General features: G+C 52.6%; 1 protein-coding gene and 1 non-coding gene across 3 annotated transcripts; both read left to right on the top strand.

The window, feature by feature from the left end:
• Positions 1 to 2,722: 2,722 nt before the first annotated feature.
• On the top strand, positions 2,723 to 17,295 carry PTCH2 (patched 2). Of its 2 annotated transcripts, none has more exons than XM_088835250.1 (22): positions 2,723 to 3,019; positions 3,429 to 3,621; positions 9,031 to 9,220; positions 9,328 to 9,397; positions 9,530 to 9,621; positions 10,373 to 10,568; positions 11,163 to 11,284; positions 11,436 to 11,583; positions 11,660 to 11,791; positions 11,872 to 12,027; positions 12,111 to 12,203; positions 12,469 to 12,594; positions 12,686 to 12,804; positions 12,902 to 13,250; positions 13,343 to 13,655; positions 13,747 to 13,889; positions 13,973 to 14,153; positions 14,279 to 14,559; positions 14,648 to 14,785; positions 16,190 to 16,332; positions 16,419 to 16,518; positions 16,893 to 17,295. In XM_088835250.1, the coding sequence occupies exons 1-22, from the start codon at positions 2,948 to 2,950 to the stop codon at positions 17,157 to 17,159; spliced, it is 3,624 nt and encodes a 1,207-aa protein (XP_088691376.1). In that variant the 5' UTR covers positions 2,723 to 2,947; the 3' UTR covers positions 17,160 to 17,295. The 2 variants fall into 2 exon arrangements, with proteins under 2 accessions (XP_088691376.1, XP_088691377.1); XM_088835251.1 differs by having other exon boundaries at positions 11,403 to 11,583.
• Positions 17,296 to 20,399: 3,104 nt separating this feature from the next.
• On the top strand, positions 20,400 to 20,516 carry LOC129541923 (U5 spliceosomal RNA). The gene has a single exon (XR_008682962.1). It is a non-coding gene; the product is annotated as a U5 spliceosomal RNA (small nuclear RNA).
• Positions 20,517 to 21,161: the final 645 nt, after the last annotated feature.

Genomic DNA, 21,161 nt, shown 5'->3' with positions numbered 1-21,161 from the left:
CCACTTCTCCCATCCAGTTCCTCTCACTTCTGGAAATTTCCCTGAGTATTCTAGCTCACAGTGGTTGCCCCTGTGGTCTCTGTGCTTCCTCTTAGGCTATGAACTTTTAACAAGCAGGTACCCTACAACCTCAGAGCTTAGAAAAGGGTGGATCCATAAGAGACCTTAAGGAATGTTTGTCCCATAAGTCAGTAGTTAGATTTACTCCTTGGTGGTGATGAAGGATTTCTTTTCTCTTTTGTTTGTCTTTGAAGAATTCTCTGGTTTGGGCCAAAGACACATACCCAGGTCCAGTGGAAGTGACTGTGAACCAGGCTATTCCATAGTTGAAGCAAGCTGCTTATAGACAGAAAAGAGGAGCTTCTTCCCTACCGGTCCCCTGGGGTCTGTGGCTTTAGATCACCACTGGCTGAGCTCAGCTATACTTAGGAACTCACTTTATTGAGGAGAAGAAAGGTCACTTTGGAGCTCAAAGCAGCCAGAGGGCACTAGGCCCTGGTTGGAACTGTTGGAACTACAGACCAATTCCTCCCACCCTGGTCTTTGGACTTTACAAAGCAAGAAATTTTCTCAGGAGGCAGGCCTTGCCACTAAAGCATCCACGGATGTACTTCACTTTACCACTGTTAGCAGTGGTGGGCCTGCTGTGGAAACAGAGTCCCAAGGCCCAGATGACTATAAATTATTTCTCCGTGGACTTATGTCTGCAAATCTAGCAAGAAGGAAGTCTCAAGAACTACTTACAGCAAATCCTCTCTACTCTGGTCCTGATGACACCCAGCCATACCCATCTTTTTCTGGAACTGCAAAAGCAATCTAAGGGCCCATACAACCTAGTTTAGAGGCTATTTCTATTTCCAAAGAATTGCTGAGGGTATGCTTAAAAAAAAAAAAAAGTTTGTTGGGTTGGGGGGGACTTTTTTTGGCTGCACTGGTATTTAGTTGCAACATGTGAACTCTTAGTTGCAGTATGTGGAATCTAGTTCCCTGACCAGGGATGGAACCTGGACCCCCTGCATTGGGAGCACTGAGCCACTGGACCACCAGGGAAGTTCCCTAGGGTACACTTTCTTTATCTATAACAGGACCCTCTTCTTTATGACAGGGAGGAACAAAGTGCTATGCACATATGCTGTTTTTACCATGTAGTCACTAACCTGGCCAGCAGTGTCACACATGTATTAGTTCCTCCAAGGCATTTTGCTGGATGAACACCCGCTAGGTGTTCACCCCCTCAGCCTAAAATTCCCTTTCCCCAGAACTGAGGAGAGATCTCCAGGGAGATTATGTTAGTTGACACAAGTTTTCAAGAAGCAGTTTGGCAATATGTAGCAAGAGCCATAAAAATGTTCATACTTTTTGACCCAACACACTTCTGGGAATCTGTCCTAAGGACATTCTCCAAATGATTGATACAGAGACTATGCAGTAATATGAAATGTTTATGATGTAATCATAAACAAATCTGGAAGAACTGACCAAGATATTGGCCAGAGATAATAGTAGTTGTATTACAGTAATGCATTTATTGGAGATTCTTTTTATCTTTCTCAAACTTTACATGCTGGTATATTGATTTTACCCTCCTCTGCCATTCAGGGTTAATCAGTCAGAAACCTGCAGAAATAGCATGCTCAGAGGCCAGATAGTTATGAAAGTTTAATAAAGGGACTATTTTCTGTTTCCAAGTCATTTCCAAGACTAGTTTCTGCAACTCTCAAATGACTCATTCAACAATTATTGAACACCTACTTATTATCTAGTGAGGCAGGCAAACTTTCAAGTACATAAATTGTATCAAATGCAATAATATATAAATTAAGTGTTATAAGGAGCACAAAGAAAGATGCAACTATCTGCTAGGATGGAGGTATGAACCAAGAAAGGCTTCAAAGGGACATGGTTAACTCATCTCAATTTCTGGGTTTTTTTGTTTTGTTTTGGTTTTTGGTTTTGGGAGGTTGGCCACACCACTCTGGCCTGTTCCCCCACTAGGGACTGAACCCCGTTACTTTGGCAGTGAAAGCGCAAAGGCCTAATCACTGGACTGCCACAGAGTTCCCTCAAGGTCAGTTTTGAAAATGGTCTGCCAAAGCAAAAGGGCCCCAACATGTACAAAGGCAGAAATACATGGCTTAACATGGTGGGTTTATGAAATTCCGTGTAACTCTCTAGGACTGGAAGGAACACGGAGTGGGTGTGAAGGAACTATGGGAGAGAAGATTTTAGATCCTGCAGGGCCCTGTACTCCACGTGGGCTTTGTGTTTTGGCGCTATAATCAGATTTGCATTTTAGAGAGATGACTATGGCCTCAGTGGAGAGAAGGAACTGAATGGGCAGAGAATGCACGCAGAGAACTGTAGAAAGAAGTCTTTGGTTATTGGCTTCTTTGGTTATTGGCTGGGTCGATACCTCTTAGCAGTGATCTCTCCTGACTTACATTTGGCCAACGCCTCGCTTCTCCAGGATCACCCTTCCTCCTCCTCCCCGAGGGCCCGGCGGACGCGCGGGCGGGGAAGCAAGGCAAAGGGTGGCCCTGCCTGGGTGGTCTCCTGCCCCGCCCCCCCCCTTGGTGCCGTTGCCTAGCAGCAGATCCGGCCGCTAGGCTCCGGGTAATTTGCGGGAGACTCAGCCAATGGGAGGGCGTAGCCCCAGACCGCTCCCTTTTTCTGGGACTGCAGAAGCCTCCTCGGCACTGCGGTCGCCAGCCCCAGCCGCGCCGGGCCAGTTTCTGCACGCGGGACCCATTCGGGCTCCGGCTCTGCGACCCGAGCCGCACTGCCCCACTCCTCACGCTCGCGGACACCACTGCACACCCGTACCCGCGTCTTAGTGGCCCTGCTGAATTCCGACGCGTAGCTCAGCGGAACACCGGCCCAGGCCAGTCTATGGGGGCTCCCAGATAACGCAGGTTGGGGGCGCCCATGCCCCCCCATACCCGCCAGCATGGCTCGGCCGCCACCTCTCGGGGAGTTGCCCCCGGGCTACACACCCCCAGCTCGACCTGCAACACCCCAGGTGAGTGGAGGGGAAGGAGGAAGAAGGAACCGGGTCTGCAAAGTGTAACATCTCTAAATCCTGGGAAAACTCTGTGTGTGTGTGTGTCCTCAGCATCTGCCGGGTGAGAGAGCGGTTGTCTGTGTCGACCTCTGTCCACCTAAGACCCCGTGTGTGTGTGTGTCTGTGTGTGTGTGTGTGTGTGTATCCTATCTCAGAAAAGGAATCTATGCCTTCTTCAAGTGTGTATTAGGTGGGAGGCAGGGAATGGAGTTAAAATTTTTTCCAAGTTTGGGCCTGTGTCTGTGTAGGTTCTCCCCGTCTTGCATCCAGAAACCAAGAAGCCAGAACTTGGCAGAGGGTGGAGAAAAGGGAAAGGTTTCATGGGTGGTTGCAGTAATACCTGGCTGACCCTCTCTTTCTATCCCAGATCCTAGCTGGGAGCCTGAAGGCTCCGCTCTGGCTCCGTGCTTACTTCCAGGGCCTGCTCTTCTCTTTGGGCTGCGGGATCCAGAGACACTGTGGCAAAGTGCTCTTCCTGGGACTGTTGGCCTTTGGGGCCCTAGCACTGGGTCTCCGCGTGGCCATCATTGAGACAGAGCTAGAACAGCTCTGGGTGGAAGGTGAGTTGTAGGCACTGGCTGTAGTTGCTTGGATGTGGTAAGCCCAAGACAGGAATAGGGTGAGAAGCTGGCTATTGAGTTCTAATGGGCTTTGCTCTGGGTGGAGGGGGCACCTGCCTGCCAGAGCCTGGGCATCTGGGAGCACTGCTCCTCCCACACCCATAAACGGACATCTGCAGATGGTGGAGCCTGGTGAACAGGCATATGGAGCCTGTGAGTGTATGTGTGTTTATTTAGCATTTATTGGCAATCTTTTATATGTATTTGACTGCACTGCAGTGTTTGCAAGGCAACGAAAACAAGATCCATTTTTCAGTAGCAAGGAAAGTAAAATATATGCTGTGATGTAATATACAATATAATACAAAGCAGAAAACAATTGTGTCATATAAGAGAAGGCAGGGAGAGATCACATCTGACTAGGAGAAATAGAAGTGTTAAAACTTGAAGGCTGGGGGAACTGATAAATCATCTGGCAGGCCTCTAGGGAGAGGTCCCATGCACGGAGGCCCCCTGCAAGCGTTTAGTGGAAAAGTGTCACAGAATCTGCACTTTGAGGCAACAGCAGAGTCAAATGGAACCAGATCTTCACTTCCTAAGGGAAGCATTAGGTTAAAATGATTTATTATTAATAGTTTTGACATAACTCTCCTTTCCTGGGGCCTGGTATGATAACCCTTTAACAGAGTCAAACTCTTCTCTGTTCTTTCCTGGGAAATTTGCATTTGTGGGCTCCCCCGAACCTCCCCCAGCCCTGGCCCACACCCAAAGGCAGGGCCAGGTTAGACTCTCACACCCCTAAGTTATTTTAAATGCTGGCACTCCTGAGGATCCAGAGCAGATATTTCTTGGAGCCTGTCTGCCTGTTAGCATCCCACACCTCATCCTACCCTACCCCCCACTCTCTGCAGACTCTCACATATATACATACTCCAGGCCAGCCCTGGGGTCCAGAGCAGATGTTTCTCTGTGCCTGCCTGCCTGCTTGCCCCCAGCCCCAGGACAAACATGTGCATACACGAACAGACACTTACCCCCACCCACACCACTGCTGCCTGGGTGGTCCCAATTGACTCTTGGATTTCCTGCCACAATAGAGGCTGTCTCCCACCCCTTCTTGCTTCTCCATTCCCCAGATCTTCCCAGTCTAAACACTGCTTGAACCTCCATGTTTCCTCATCCTCTCTCCTGCATTCCAGCACAGGCCAGGCTTGATCTCACTGGATTTTTGGTGCTCTTTGTGAGAGGGTCATATATGAGGGTAGAAATCAATTCCTAAGTCTTTTTCCTTTGTTTTGGAACATCATTCTGCTCTCTATTGGGGCTGGAGGCAAGTTGAAAGCAGTGATCCTGACCTGAACTTTTCTCTGAGGCTTCTTCCAGCAATACCCTCGGCAATGAGGACTGAAGGGTATTCTCCATTCCTTTCCTGTTTTGCTAATACAGAAAGCAAAGAGTGAAGCATGGCATTAGCTCTGAGATTTCTGGACTCTCCAGCTTTGCCATGGTGAGATTTGGAATATGACTTCTCCTTCCTGGTCAGTGTTAAAGGTGAAGGACTCAGAGATAAATTCTCTAAAATAAAAATCCCAGGAAATTCCCTGGTTGTCCAGTGGTTAGGACTCTGTGCTTTCACTGCTGAGGGTCCTGTTCAGTCCTTGGTCAGGGAACTAAGATCTTGCAAACCAGGTGGTGTAGCCAAAAAAAATAATAACAAGAAAGAAAGCAAAGAAAACCACAACGTAGAGTCCAACTAGTACTTTCAGGAACAGTGATAGAATTGGTTTGAAATTGGAGCTGTCCCTGAAGATAAGGAACATACAGCCCTTCTGTCCTGAAGGCAGGTGACAGCCGTGTATCAGTTGGTGGAACCACCATTCACTCAGATTCCCAAGGCTGCAACCTTGAGAGTCAGTCTCAGTTCTTCTTACTCAGTTAATTGGTTACTAAAGAATTAAAAGTCTTCCTTCTCAGCCTGTCTCATAAGGGATCCCTTCTTTCCACCCATGTGGCAGTCGCTCTAGCTAAGGCCTGGCAGTACACTCCTTACTGTATCATTTAGAATGTGTTTAGCCACATTAAGGAGAGAGAAAGGGAAAGAGGGAGAAAGGAAGAGGATTGATTTATTTCTCTCCTCAAACTCTAGCAGTAGAGAAGTTCCACAGTGGATAATTCAGCAACCTAAGGACATCATCAAAATGTTCTTTCTTTCTCCTCTGCCTTCTTCTGTATTTTGGGCTTTTGCCCTCAGGTTTATCACACTTTCTCCCAAGGTGGCTGCTGCCATGGTAGAAAAGGGAAGTCATGCCTGTCTTGCATACCTTTTTTGAAAGTGAGGAAAATTTTACTATCCACCCCTTCCCACCACCCACCCCCACGGACTTCCCATTTGGTTATTTTGGGAAGAACTGTCTAGCATCCTGTGTCTAAATCCTTTACTTGGCAAAGACAGTGGAATTATAAGTGATTGACTTCTTACACTCATCAAATTTCAGCTTCTAAGGCTGGGGAGGGGCCCAACTGCCCTGAATCACTAGGCCTTTCTGAGGATGGCCCAGGAAATCTAGGTCTGTTCAGTTCAGTTCAGTCGCTCAGTCGTGTCCGACTCTCTGCGACCCCATGAATCACAGCACGCCAGGGCTCCCTTAGGACTGCCCTTTCCCCTCACCTTTAAATCTGCCTCCACACCGCCCTCCTGTGGTGCATCTAAATCTGACCAAGTCATTCAGTCTCTGCTCAGTGCTTCCCTTAGTACTTAGTGCTTAGTGCTACGGTGATCCCTTATAGAATCTGCCCGCAAAGCTGGAAACCCGGATTCAATCCCTGGGTCAGAAAGATCCCCTCAAGGAGAGAATGGCAACCCACTCCAGTATCTTGCCTGGAGAATCCCATGGACAAAGTAGCCTGGTGGGCTACAGTCCATGGGGTCACAAAGTTTAGTCAGACACAACTGAAGTGGCTTAGCACGCACATGCCCACAGAGCCCTTCCACCACTCTCTGCTGGCTTCCAGGGAGTCTCCAGAATCAAGTTCAAGCCCCCAGCACACTCTAGGTTGCTTACGCAGCTTTGCCTCTCCCTCACTCTTAGCAGGCCAGCAATGCTGAGCCCCTGACAGTTACCTGCACACACTTGGTCCAGAACCCCTTTCCCTGGCTTCTTACCCTGGCCAGCTCCTGTTCATCATTCACAATTTAGCTCTGGAATATATTAGTTGATGAAAAAGCCAGTTCATCTCAGCTTCTCTGCTCAAAACCTCGCATGGCTCCCATTTCATACAGAGATAGCCTGAGTCCCTACAGAAGCTTACAAGTCCTTACATGTGAAATTTCTAGATCAAAGATTAGGAACATTTCTGTGAGTCCTAAAACATACTGCAGTATCGTGTGTGCTCAGTCATATCCGACTCTTTGTGACCCCCATGGACTGCAGCATCTCCTGAAGTTCCTTCACTATCTCCTGAAGTTTGCTTAAACTCATGTCCACTGAGTCGGTGATGCTATCTCGAGATGGTTGAAAGATGGTAAGTTGCATTTATTGGATTACCTAGGAAGTGGACTCTATCCATGCTCTAACCAGTTATACTATCCCTTTTGTAAAGTTTTTAACAGATGTGATGATTTGAGTCTCCTTCCCCTGTTCCGCCTACTTTCTCCACACTTACTTACAGTCTATTTTTTGCTTCAGTTCTTTCTTATGTATCTGTCACATCATTTCTCTCCCAGCAACTATTGAATAATAATTCCATATCTGTACCTCTTGGGTACTGGACAACTTCCTAAGTACTATGCTCATATTGGTTCTGTGTATATATTTATTTTTGGCTGCACTCTGTCTTTGCTGCTGCACACAGGCCTTCTGTAGTTGTGGGGAGCAAGGGCTACTCTCTAGTTTTGGTGCGCAGGCTTCTCATTACAGCGACGTCTCGTGTGCAGAGCATGGGCTCTAGGGTGTGGGCTCAGTAGTGACACATGGGCTTAGTCGCTCCTAGGCATGTGGAATTTTCCTTGACCAGGGATCAAGCCACTGTGTCTTGCATTGGCAGGCAGATTCTTAACCACTGGACCACCAGGGAAGTCCTTTGATACTGTTTGAAATTATGCCTGTCCCTTTCTCTTGCTTTCTCATTAGCCTTGTCTGGTTGCTTCTTTCTCCCAAACCTCAGTCCCCTTAGCAAACTCCCTTACTGGGGAGCTTATCTCTGCCCTCCGCTCCTGTCCCTCCTTGTAGCAGCTCTGGCCTAAGCCTGGTGACATAAACACTGCAGTACAGGTCTGCAGAAGTGGGGAGTCAGGAAAGGAAGAAAAGAAGTATGTGGAATTGACAGCAGAGAAGGCAGGATGGCTGTGTGAGACTGTTCATGAGGGGAGGGTCAGGAATGTGACTGGGAGCGGGGATGAGCAAAGGAGTGAATCTGTGATGAACATGACCAAGGGTTTGGGGCTCTCATGAGTGAGGGGATTATGCGGGTTTGAAAGAGATGGAGAGGTATGATGATCCCAGGTAGGACTGGAGTCTTGGAGAAGCAGGGGTGGCAGTGACCTACAGGAAGAGACCCTAGATGGGGGAAAGCAGGACTGGGCCTAAGACCAGACCAAGTCCACAAAGCCTCCGGGGTGGTTTGGCCTTAGTCCTTGCCTCCCCCAAACCATAGTTAGGTCATAGCATCCCTCAAACCTCCCCACCTCCCCAGGTCTTTGGTACAGAGCTGGCCTCCACAGCCAGAGTAATGCAGGACTTGATCAAGAAGATGAAGGCAGACCTGGTACTGGGATTCCTCAGTGTCTGGGCTGAGGAACTGGTGAATGGGATCTTCTTCCGGCAGCGTCACACTGAAAGGCCATTTGACCCCCCACCTCACCTGTGCCACTGCAGAGCCATTATTGCCAGACACTTACCCAGCCACCCACCCTCTTTACAGAGCATTCTGCAGAAAGGTGTATGGATATAAACCACTGTCTGGGACAACCTGAACCAGGAACCAGCCCCAGCACTAGACCTGTTCCTCTAGGAGACCCTCCAACAGCAGCCTCCCTGTTGGCCCCTCTGTCCCTCATTGTCCTCCCCGCCAGAACAGAGAGAGACTGAGGGCTCCCTTACCAGGACACCCCCAAAACCACACCCTGACCCCGCTCCTGTTGATCTCTCATTTTTAAGTTATTTCCTCCAAACACAGCCAGCCGGGTTCATGCTGAAACCTTAGGTCTCACAAGAGTCCCAAAGAGCCACACAGCTGGGCCACTCCACTCCAGATTCTGAAACGAGGGCCAGGAGCCTGGGGCCTCAGCGTGGCCATCAAGAAGTTTTTCCCACTTGTCCTGGGAGGCCTCTGGAATTGGGGTCCCACACTCCCTGGAACTTGGATCCACCGAGGCTCTTGCCCCCCAGCTTTCTCTCTCTGATCTGGCAGCAGGCAGCCGGGTAAGCCAGGAACTGGAATACACCAAGGAGAAGCTGGGGGAGGAGGCTGCATATACCTCGCAGATGTTGATACAGACCCCGCGCCAGGAGGGGGAGAACGTCCTCACGCCCGAGGCACTTGACCTTCACCTCCAGGCAGCCCTCACCGCCAGTAAAGTGCAAGTATCACTCTATGGAAAGTGAGTCTGGCTGATCCCCCAAGCAGCTGGGAGTGAGAGGTGCCACAGCAGGGCTGGAGCCGGAGTCGTCCTCTTCTACTGACATCCCATGCCCCTGGCTATTGCAGGTCTTGGGATCTGAACAAAATCTGCTACAAGTCAGGAGTTCCCCTAATTGAAAATGGAATGATTGAGCGGGTGAGTCTGCTGCACTGTTCTCTGAGACAGGATAGAAGTGGAGCCTTCTCTGCAGTAGGGGAGGTGGGGGGGGTGGAGTAGGTGGCATTGCGGGGGCAAGACTGATGTTTATACTTGGGATGTCCCTGGCAGATGATTGAGAAGCTGTTTCCATGCGTGATCCTCACCCCCCTCGACTGCTTCTGGGAGGGAGCCAAGCTCCAAGGGGGCTCTGCCTACTTGCCGTGAGTGCCACTGCTGCTGCTCCCGGGCCCTGCTTCATCCCCTGCTAGGAGTTCCCCAGCAGAAAGGAGGGATGATGAGCAAAAGCTCACCAGGGCCTGATTACCACCCAAGCCAGGGTCAGAGCACAGGCCAGCCTCAGGGCTCTCTCCTCATCCCCCTTCTCCTCACCTCTGAAGGAAAGGCAGACCTGTCTTATTTAGATAAAACATGAAGATCTGTAAGATCTGAACAAAGGAGAAAAAATATCCCCAGGAGAATGGATACATGCATATGTATGGCTGAGTCCCTTTGCTGTCCACCTGAAACTATCACAACATTGTTATTGGCTGTATTCCAATATAAAATCAAAAGTTTTTTTTTTTTTTTTAAAGAAAAGATCCCCAGAAAGAGACTTTGCCAGGGAGAGTTAGCTAGGTGTCAACTCAGCTATTGCCCAGGCCGGAAAGAAAACCTGTTACAGGCAGGCACCTGTATGGTTATGTATGAGAACCAAGGGTAGACGGTTTGGGAAGGAACAAAATGGGGCTTTTGTGGGTCTTTTCCTTGTGTTAAGTATCATCTGTCTTGAGTTCCATCTCAGCTTCTGTATCCATTCAGAGTTCACTGCAGCAACCTGCTGGACTGAGCCTCCACATAGAGGGACAGATGAGCAGCTAGGAGTGGAGTGGGCTATCCCATGGGTCCCATGGCAGCAGTCTGGAGGGTGGGCATTGATCCCTGACCCTCACCAAGTACAAGCTCTCCCCGCAGGGGCCGCCCTGACATACAGTGGACCAACCTGGACCCAGAACAGCTGCTGGAGGAGCTGGGCCCCTTTGCCTCCCTTGAGGGCTTCCGGGAGCTGCTAGACAAGGCACAGGTGGGCCAGGCCTACGTGGGGCGGCCCTGTCTGCACCCTGACGACCTCCACTGCCCACCTAGTGCCCCTAACCATCACAGCAGGCAGGTGGGTTCCAGCCAGGTCTGCCAGGGAAAGGTTATTTCCTTCCCTTTCCCCTCATGTTCCCCTGTTCTTGGAGATAGCAGACTGCTCTATGCTCTGCCCCATACTTCCTGGACACTGTTACCTTCTCCACACTGCACTCAACACCTCGAGTTTTCCATTCCCATTCAGCTCTCCTAAGGACTCCTCAAGTAGCATATGAATCCCTTTGGCTTTTTCTAAGCCCAGAAAGGCTGGACTTCATCAAAACACACGTGTACAGAGAGACAAAACAAATTAGATAAGCATGGGTGTCATACCTGGTTTCCTGAGTGTCTGTGTGGCCCTGTGAATGTGGATCTTTTCCCCAAACCACCAACGTTCAGCCGGCTCCTCCCTACAGCCTATTTCTAGGCCTCTGCTCCCTCTTGTGGCCTCCTCCTTGCCAGACTCTAGCTGTTCGCTTACAGAGCAGGCAAGAGGCTCAGCACAACAGTATCTACACCCCAGGCCCCCGGAGCTCCATGGCAAGCATGGTTCCTGGAGGTGCCCGCCCAGAGACACCTAGTTACACACAAGTAGGGCCTGGAGTAACAAGCTTCTCTCCACCCCCTCCAGGCTCCCAACGTGGCTCAGGAGTTGAGTGGGGGCTGCCATGGCTTCTCCCACAAGTTCATGCACTGGCAGGAGGAGCTGCTGCTGGGAGGCATGGCCAGAGACCCCCAAGGACAGCTGCTGAGGTACGACTGCCCTCCGGGAGTTGCCAAGGGGACACCCCAGGCATGGGGAGCCATACCCTGATGCCAGGCAGCTCTGGCAAACGCCCCTTGCACACGCCCTCCTGGTCATTGAGACCAGCCCTGACTCCTGCTTCTCCTACACCACCACCAGGGCAGAGGCCCTGCAGAGCACCTTCCTGCTAATGAGCCCCCGCCAGCTCTACGAGCACTTTCGGGGTGACTACCAGACTCACGACATCGGCTGGAGCGAGGAGCAGGCTGGCACGGTCCTTCAGGCCTGGCAGCGACGCTTTGTGCAGGTCAGCCTGGAGCCAATGAGTGCAGCGCCCAAGGCCGCTGCTTCCTCCTGCGCCTCACACCATCCTGTCTCTCCAGCTGGCCCAGGAGGCCCTGCCCGAGAATGCGTCCCAGCAGATCCACGCCTTCTCCTCCACCACCCTGGATGACATCCTGCATGCCTTCTCTGAAGTCAGCACTGCCCGCGTGGTGGGGGGCTACCTGCTCATGGTGGGTCCTCTTGGCGCCTTGCCCCCCACCACCAGCCCCACTTGGGAGCCCCCATCCCAGACTGCCCTCTCTCCCTACAGCTAGCCTATGCCTGCGTGACGATGCTGCGGTGGGACTGTGCCCAGTCCCAGGGTGCAGTGGGCCTCGCTGGGGTGCTGCTGGTGGCCCTGGCGGTGGCCTCGGGCCTGGGGCTCTGTGCCTTGTTGGGCATCGCCTTCAACGCTGCCACTACCCAGGTAGGCCAGGTCTGCGGGCAGACTTGGGGCCCACAGCCCGGGCTGCTTAGATCTTCCAACTGCCCGCCCCCATGCCACTCCAGGTGCTGCCTTTCTTGGCGCTGGGCATCGGAGTGGACGACATATTCCTGCTGGCACACGCCTTCACAGAGGCTCCACCCGGCACCCCTCTCCAGGTGAGGGTTCGTCCTCCTGCCTGGGTTCATCCCAGGCCATGCTGCTGAGGGGCTCAGAGCCTCTTGGTTTAAGTGACTTTGGGCTGGTAATAAGCTTCTCTATGCCTCGCTTCTCATCTGTAAACAGGGCTAATCATAGTGTTTGTGTGGTAAGAGTTGTGGTGAGGATCGGTAATTTGAGTGCTTAGAACAGGGCAATAAACGTCAGCTACTGTGTGCTTCCTGTCCCTCCCCTGCCGTCCTTCACTCAGCCTTGTCCTGACAGGAGCGCACAGGGGAGTGTCTGCAGCGCACGGGCACCAGCGTCACACTCACGTCCATCAACAACATGGTTGCCTTCTTCATGGCCGCCCTAGTTCCCATCCCTGCACTGCGGGCCTTCTCCTTGCAGGTGAGGCCTCACGCATGGGGCCCAGGCTCGGGTGGGCATGGAGCCTGGTGGGCTTCACCCAGGTTTTGTGCCCCTCCTGTCCACCCCGCAGGCAGCCATAGTGGTGGGCTGCAACTTCGCAGCCGTGATGCTTGTCTTCCCAGCAGTCCTCAGCCTGGACCTGCACCGGCGCCACTGCCAGCGCCTGGATGTGCTCTGCTGCTTCTCTAGGTACCTCCGTCCCACTGGGCTGTTCCTCCTGAGCCCCATCCCAACCTGTCCCCTTGGCACCATTTCCAGACCCTCGCCCCCTCTCTGCCTCTTCCAGCCCCTGCTCTGCTCGGGTGATTCAGATTCTGCCCCAGGAGCTGGGGAACGGGACAGTACCAGTGGGCATTGCCCACCTGACTGCCACGGTTCAAGCCTTTACCCACTGTGAAGCCAGCAGCCAACATGTGGTCACCATCTTGCCTCCCCAAGCCCACCTGGTGCCGCCACCTTCTGACTCTTTGGGCTCTGAGCTCTTCAGCCCAGGAGGGTCCACACGGGACCTTCTAGGACAGGAGGAGGGGACAGGGCAGAAGGCAGCCTGCAAGTCCCTGCCCTGTGCCCGCTGGAATCTTGCCCATTTCGCCCGCTCTCAGTTTGCACCCTTGTTGCTCCAGTCCCACACCAAGGTAAGCCTCCGAGCCCGGGCAGGTTGAGGTGGGATGCGGCACAGACTTCTTAGATGTCTCTGGGCCTCCAGCTTAGTCGCTTTTTCCCACAGGCTGTAGTACTGGTACTTTTTGGGGCTCTCCTGGGCCTGAGCCTCTATGGAGCAACCTTGGTGCAGGATGGTCTGGCCCTGACTGATGTGGTGCCACGCGGCACCAAGGAGCATGCCTTCCTGAGCGCCCAGCTCAGGTACTTCTCTCTGTACGAGGTGGCTCTGGTGACACAGGGTGGCTTTGACTACGCCCACTCCCAACGCGCCCTCTTTGATCTGCACCAGCGCTTCAGTTCCCTCAAGGCCGTGCTGCCCCCACCGGCCACCCAGGCACCCCGCACCTGGCTGCACTACTATCGCAACTGGCTACAGGGTGAGAGGCGAGGACGCGGGCAGGGAGCACGGGGCCAGCAGGAGCGCCCGGAGCCCACAGGCCAACGGGACTCGTTCCCCGTCCTCTCCAGGAATCCAGGCTGCGTTTGACCAGGACTGGGCTTCTGGGCGCATCAGCCGCCACTCATACCGCAATGGCTCTGAGGATGGGGCCCTGGCATACAAGCTGCTCGTCCAGACCGGGGATGCCCAGGAGCCTCTAGATTTCAGCCAGGTTGGAAGATGACCGGAGAGCAGGGGAGCACAGAGGGGCTCCAGGCCCCGTGGGCCCAGCCTTAACCCCCTCTGCCTCTGCAGCTGACCACCAGGAAGCTGGTGGACAAGGAAGGGCTGATCCCACCCGAGCTCTTCTACATGGGGCTGACCGTGTGGGTGAGCAGTGACCCCCTGGGTCTGGCAGCCTCGCAGGCCAACTTCTATCCCCCACCTCCCGAGTGGCTGCATGACAAGTACGACACCACGGGGGAGAACCTTCGCAGTGAGTCCCGAGGGAGCCCGAACTGCCTGGGCCCGGGCCCACACGGCCGTCCCCTGAAGCCCTGCCCGCTGCTGCCCGTGCTCACTGGCCGCCCCGCCCTCTCCCTCCGCCCCCTCCCTCCACAGTCCCGGCGGCCCAGCCCTTGGAGTTTGCCCAGTTCCCCTTCCTCCTGCGCGGCCTCCAGAAGACTGCAGACTTCGTGGAGGCCATCGAGGGGGCCCGGGCAGCATGTGCCGAGGCCAGCCGGGCCGGGGTGCGTGCCTACCCCAGTGGCTCCCCCTTCCTCTTCTGGGAGCAGTACCTGGGCCTGCGGCGCTGCTTCCTGCTGGCAGTCTGCATCCTGCTGCTGTGTACTTTCCTCGTCTGTGCCCTGCTGCTGCTCAACCCCTGGACGGCTGCGCTCATAGTGAGTCTTGCAGGAGTGGGGCTAGAGGGACCCACAGCTCCCCCACCTGCCCTGCCCAGGAGCCCTGGGTGAGCCCTACCCTCCCCAGGTACTGGTCCTGGCGATGATGACTGTGGAGCTCTTTGGCATCATGGGTTTCCTGGGCATCAAGCTGAGTGCCATCCCGGTGGTGATTCTTGTGGCCTCCATAGGCATCGGTGTCGAGTTCACTGTCCACGTGGCTCTGGTGAGCACAGGCACTGGGAGAGGGGCGGGCCGGCTGATTCAGTTTTCAGCAAAGACTGTGTGCTCAGTACCAGGGAGATGAGAGCAATACAGACACACTTTACCTTCAAGAGTGTAGAGATAAACAATAAACAAGTAAATAAATAAATAGGCAGCCATTTCAGTAGAGAGGAGAGACAAAGGCCTGACCAGAATGGGATGAGGACAGAATGGAAGGTGAGAAAATGGGAACTGACAGTTATTTTGGATGGATTTACTGTGAATCAGAGAGATGGGGTGGCAGGTAGATGACAGGGAGCATAAGGCGAGATCCTTCCAGGACAGAGATGCAGAACAGAGGTGGGCTGGCCTCTCGCACAGCTTCGTGTTCTCCGGCAAAGGAGGGCTGGGGGTGGGGTGGGGGCAGTGGACCCGTCGGGACCTCCAACACAAACCTGGCCAGACCCCACAAACAGCTTCCTTCTTTCTTCCCCCATAAAATCCTTATTATTTTTCTGATTATAAGAACAACATATACTCCTTGGGGGACAAAAAAGTCAGCATGCAGAAAAATACCAAGAAAGAAACAAAGCCTCTGAAATGACACCCTGAGAAGTATCCATCCTTATAGAACAGGCATCAGCAAACTTTTTCTGAAAAGAATCAGATAGTAATATTTTAGGCTTGTCAGGCCATATGGTCTTTCTGCCAGTGTAGCACAAGAGCAGCCATGGATAACTGGTGCATGAATGGGTGTGGCCATGTTTCAACAAAACTTTATTTTCAGAAACATGGGACAGGCTATAGATGGCCAACCTAGTCTTAAAGAAAGCGAAAGTCGCTCAGTCGTGTCCAACTCTTTGCCACCCCAAGGACTATACAGTCCATAGAAGTCTCCAGGCCAGAATACTGGAGTGGGTAGCCTATCCCTTCTCCAGGGGAACTTCCCAACCCAGGAATCGAACTGGGTCTCTTGCATTGCAGGATTCTTTACCAGCTGAGCTATATGAATGAGACAGAGATGTCTAGAATAGGTTGGGCTTCCCTGGTGGCTCAGCTGGTAAAGAATCTGCCTGCAATGTGGAGACCTGGGTTCGATCCCTGGGTTGGGAAGATCCCTTGGAGGAGGGCATGACAACCCACTCTAGTATTCTTGCCTGGAGAATCCCCATGGACAGAGGAGCCTGGCGGGCTACAATCCATGGGGTCCCAAAAAGTCAGACATGACTGAGCGGCTAAGCACACACAGCACATCTCCCTCATCTATACAGGGTTACCTCCCTGGACTTGTGCTTGGGTCCTGCGCAGTTCCCAGGAACTCGGTTCACCTGGCCTTCTGTGGGCCAGGCATGGGTGAGCCCTGGGGACATAGATGAGCTGGCCGTGGTTGGTCAAGGAGCACTCCAGGACCACTTTGTTCCCTCAGGGCTTCCTGACCGCTCAGGGTAGCCGGAACCTGCGGGCTGCCCGGGCCCTGGAGCGCACATTCGCCCCAGTGACTGATGGGGCCATCTCCACGTTGCTAGGTCTGCTCATGCTTGCTGGCTCCAACTTTGACTTCATCGTAAGGTAGAGGAGGGCTCAGGGCAAGGAGGCAGGGCTGGCCTGCACTGGATACAGGACCTGACAAGGCTGACTCCTCTTAACACCCCCAGGTACTTCTTCGTGGTGCTAACAATACTTACACTCCTGGGCCTCCTCCACGGGCTCGTGCTGCTGCCGGTACTGCTGTCCATCCTGGGCCCCCCACCAGAGGTAACCACACCATCCTGCTCCCAGCCCATGGGGCGGGGTGGGATAGAACCGAGACAAAAAACACCCTCAGTCGCCAGCAGACAGGGCTCAACTCACAAGGCCCCTTCCCCATGAAGTACCACCAGCTGAAGTGAGCAGCCTCCCCTTTTGCCCAGACATCATGTCCGTGCCCTTCAGCCCTCCTGACTTCTTCCTGGGACCCACCTTAGCCTTCAGGTGCAGGATTGGCCCCTGGTCTCAACATCCTGTCCGTTGTTAGCTCTTTTCTCCTGCTAGAAGCCACCAAAGACCCCAGCTTCCCAACCAGGAAGTTGCTGAAGAGGGCTGAGTCCCCAGTAGCCCCCAGGCTCACTGGGGCTGCTGTTTCCCCCCAGGTGGTACAGATGTACAAGGAGAGCGCAGAGGTCCTGAGCCCCCCAGCTCCACAGGGAGGAGGGCTCAGGTGGGGGGTGTCCTCCACCCTGCCCCAGAGCTTTGCCAGAGTGACTACCTCCATGACTGTGGCCCTCCACCCACCCCCACTGCCTGGTGCCTACATCCACCCAGCCTCTGAGGAGCCTACTTGGTCGCCTGCTGCCACACCAGCTGCCAATGGCCCCAGCAACCTTGGCTCTAGGGGACTGTGTCCAGCCACCGGGTGAAAGAGCAGCCGAAACATGGAGACCCCATTCAGGCCACATGAAGTCACTGGGAAGCAGTGGGGGCATTGCTGAAGACAGGGTGGACTCCTGGGGAGCCCTGCTGCTGCTGCCACCTCATCCCCTCCCCTGACTGGGCCATCGGAGACCTCCCCGAAATCCACACAAAGCCACCATTGTCTAGGCTGTGAGCAGCCTTACATGCCTGGCTCCTCTGGGCCTGGGCCTATGTCTGGGTGGGGTAAAAGCTAGCACTTCAGGCTGCAGTGCAGCCCAGACCCCTCTCCCACCCCACACTGCTGCCCCCAACAGACCAAGCTTGAGGGATCCTGTTAGCACCCTTTGCTAGGCCTGGTCCCCATGCTTGGTGACTCCTGAGGAGGCGCTCTGTATCCCTGCCCATCTCTCACCACATAAATTATTTATATGGAGATGTTTATTTTTGTAGTTTGGATGTTAGCTATGCTGAAAGTTTTATTTTTAAAAGAGTGAAATATATTCTATGTGAACTCATCTCAATTGACGTTGGTGCTTTGTGTTTGTATGGTTGTGAGTTTGCACATAGAAGTGTCAGGGCCTGAGGTCCTAGCCCTTGAGTCCTCTGTGTGTTTATTCACCTGGCAAGTGAACATGATGTGCGCGAATGTGTTGGTCACATATTTGGTAACATGGTCTGGCTGAAGTGCTTAGTACACAAAATGATACAAATGTTTTTGGTGTCAAAACCCTACTGTGTGGCTTTCAGAGCCATCATAATCCAGCCTTGCGTTCCTCTCCAGATTCATTGGCCAGCTCCTGTTTCAGCAGCCTGGGGGGATGGGCAGAGGGACACAGACAACAGGTAAGAGGCGAAGTGGAAGCAGATCAAGAAAGTGGCCAAGGGAATTCCCTGGTGGTCCTGTGGTTAAGACCCAGTGCTCTCATTGCCAGGGACCCAGGTTTGATCCCTGGTTGGGGAATGAAGATCCCACAAACCTCTTGATGCGACCAAAAAAAAAAAATGGCCAAATGAAACAGAGATGGGGAGGTGTTTTAGGAGATTTGTGCCCAGACCAATCTCCAAGGCAGAGGCCTCTGCAAGTCAGTAGTCAGCATGGTGCCCCAGAGGCATCTTTGTCCAGACAGCAGAAGATCAGCAGGACCACTGTAGAAACTGAAGTTGCACTAGCAACCATTGTTCCCGTTGTTCAGTTGCTCAGTCATGTCTGACTCTGCAACCCCATGGACTGCAGTGTGTCAGACCTCCCTGTCCACTATCTCCCTGAGTTTGCTCAAACTCATGTCCACTGAGTTGGTGATACATCCAACCATCTCATTCTGGGTCACCCACTTCTCCTGCCCTCAGTCTTTCCCAGCATCAGTATCTTTTCCAATGAGTCGGCTCTTCGCATCAGATGGCTAAAATATTGGAACTTCAGCTTCAACATCAGTCCTTCCAATGAATATTCAGGATTATTTCCTTTAGGATTGATTGGTTTGATCTCCTTGCAGTCCAAGGGACTCTTAAAGAGTCTTCTCCAACACCACAGACAAAAACATAAATTATTTGGGGCTCAGCCTTCTTTATGGTCCAGCTCTCACATCTGTAAATGACTACTGGAAAAACCATAGCTTTGACTAGCAACCAGTGAGGCGCTATCTTTAAGCTGTTTGTTCTGTAAAGGTTGAACAATCCCATTGTACAGAGGTCTGGACGATTCTGGCCACACCCCTGGGTGTAGTCTCATCTGATAGATGGGAGGGAAAGGTCTTTTAGTGCCCTTCCCTAATTATCCCAGGGCTCAGTCTCAGCTGACACACATACACACCCTGGGTTCCAGCCACACACTCACCAGGTACAATCCCACCCCCAGAGCACTGCCTCCTCACACCCCACCCCACCCCACCACGCCAACGGCCATTTTCTAATCATGTTCTGACCTAACGTTGGGAGTGGGGAGGGGGACATCTACTGCAGCTGAATCAACACTGAATCAAAAAAGAGAACCAAGGGTAGGGGTGCCTCCGGTATGCCCAAGAGACAGACCCTGGATTTGGGTCCAGTGGTGTTTGGGTCACTATGGAGCGGCTTTGGGGTAGAGCAGGAGAGCTCACCAGGCTGGAACAGTGCAAAAGATGTCACCCCCCCACCCCCAATTCCACTTACCAACTGAGTGAGCTGGAAAAATCAGACATCCTCTCTCAACCTCAGCGTCTTCTTCTGTGAAATGGAAGATTACAGTCCATTTTGTAGGCTGCTGGTTTTTCCTTTTAGGATTGTAAATGAAATATTCATGTAAGAAATGGCCTGGCTTCTCATAGGTGCTCTCAGTTTTTGTAGTTTGTGATATTTTAGCTGTGTTGAAAGTTTGTGCTCTGATCGAACGCTTAGTGAATAAACCTAAAACACTGGACAGTGTAATGATATGGCACTAGCTGAAGGATTCCAGCCAACTGGAGCTGGACCGCCCCAGGAATAGTCAGTTCCAGGGCACTGACCACAGCCAGTCTTGGGGACAAGTCCTAGTGTTTGAAGGGCAAACCACCCTGTGTGGCACTGCTCACTACTCAGCCCTCTTGACTTCAACACCATTTCATGGCTCCCCGTTGCTGTTATAACAAGATCAAAGCCAAGTCCTTTCCAGGCCTAACTGGATCTAGCCTCTGCCATTTTCCCAGCTCTCTCAAGACAGCTAATGGCCAGATTCACACCCTCATTCAAACACACCGCACCCTACCCAGACAGGCTGAATTACTTTCGATGTTCACCTCCCACGACTTCACAGAGGCTATTCTAGAACTCGTTTCCACCTCCCATTCACTGGAACTATCCTTCCAGGTAAGTTGGATGCCGTTTCCTCCCTACGGGGTGGTGACGGCAGGGGTCTGTGGGTATGAAATGACAGGGCTTTAACCTCAGCCTCGGTTCGTTAGGAAGCGTCGGTTTCCTGGCGGACCCGCAGAGAAAGCTGCAGCCCTGAGGAGCCCAACAGCGCCGCCCGGCGGGGCCGGTGCGTGGTGTCAGCCAGAGGCGGAGCCGCCTGCGATTTGCATACCCATAGTGCACCACGAAAAGACAATTTCACGCGCTTGAATTCCAGCCCCACGGGGGTTTATCCACTGTTGGAGGGGACAGTGTCTGTTAGAAACCTACAGTCTGTGCAAATCCCACTCAAGGTGCCCAAACCGCGCGGGGAGCGGAGCAACCGTAAGTGTACAGAGTGTTGCGTTGCTCTGGGAGGTTCCAAGAGGAGGGGAGAAGACATACTCTGGTTTCTCTTCAGATCGTATAAATCTTTCGCCTTTTACTAAAGATTTCCGTGGAGAGGAACAATTCTGAGTCTTTTCCTAATTTTTTGAGGCCTCGTTTTCAACGAGGCTACATTTTGTAAAGTTAAAAATTAGAATTCAAAAACTGTGTAGAAACATTATAAAAGAGAGTTTAGTTTCCACAATATAGCTACGATTTTGGTTAGTTAATTTGTGTTGTAAGTGTGGAGTTACTCTGCATATTTAACTCTTTATATTTCTGCAGTGAGTCATGTAGAAGCGGGCAGGTAAAATGGAAAAGTCACATGATGCTTTTCATTTGATGAAGCACCGAAAGCTTCCCAGATAGCGCTAGAGGTAAAGACACAGCTAGACGTAAGAGACACAGGTTCAATCCCTGGATCCGCAAGATCTCTTGGAGAAGGGAATGGCAGCTGACTTCAATATTTTTCCGTGGAAAATTTCTTAGAGAGACCTGGCACATAGCAGTCCATAGCGTCGGAAACGACTAAACACGCAAGCATACAGAAAGTGGGTAAACGAAGTAATTCTCTCACCAGGGTATGCTCAGTCCTGTTCGACTCTGCGATCCGATCCCATGGACTGTAGCCTGCCAGGCACCTCTCTCTCTGGGGGTTCCCCAGGCAAGAATACTGCAGTGGGTTCCTAGGGGGTTTTCCCCACTCAGGGATTGAACCCAGGCCCTCCGTATCGCAGGCGGGTTCTTTACCGTCTGAGCCACCAGGGAAGTCCCAT

The sequence above is a fragment of the Moschus berezovskii genome, chromosome 4 (genome assembly GCF_049115385.1).
Source record: "Moschus berezovskii isolate FMDL1 chromosome 4, NW_MosBer_1.0, whole genome shotgun sequence".
Taxonomy (NCBI): Eukaryota; Metazoa; Chordata; class Mammalia; order Artiodactyla; family Moschidae; genus Moschus; species Moschus berezovskii.
This window is presented reverse-complemented; position numbering and strand designations above follow the sequence as displayed.

Bases quoted from the DNA above. Each gene is read 5' to 3' on its own strand.
- PTCH2 (XM_088835251.1), top strand. From the start codon at position 2,948: ATGGCTCGGCCGCCACCTCTCGGGGAGTTGCCCCCGGGCTACACACCC. The intron at 3,020-3,428 runs GTGAGTGGAGGG...TTTCTATCCCAG, and splicing joins CTCGACCTGCAACACCCCAG to ATCCTAGCTGGGAGCCTGAA. The intron at 12,805-12,901 runs GTACCTCCGTCC...TGCCTCTTCCAG, and splicing joins GTGCTCTGCTGCTTCTCTAG to CCCCTGCTCTGCTCGGGTGA.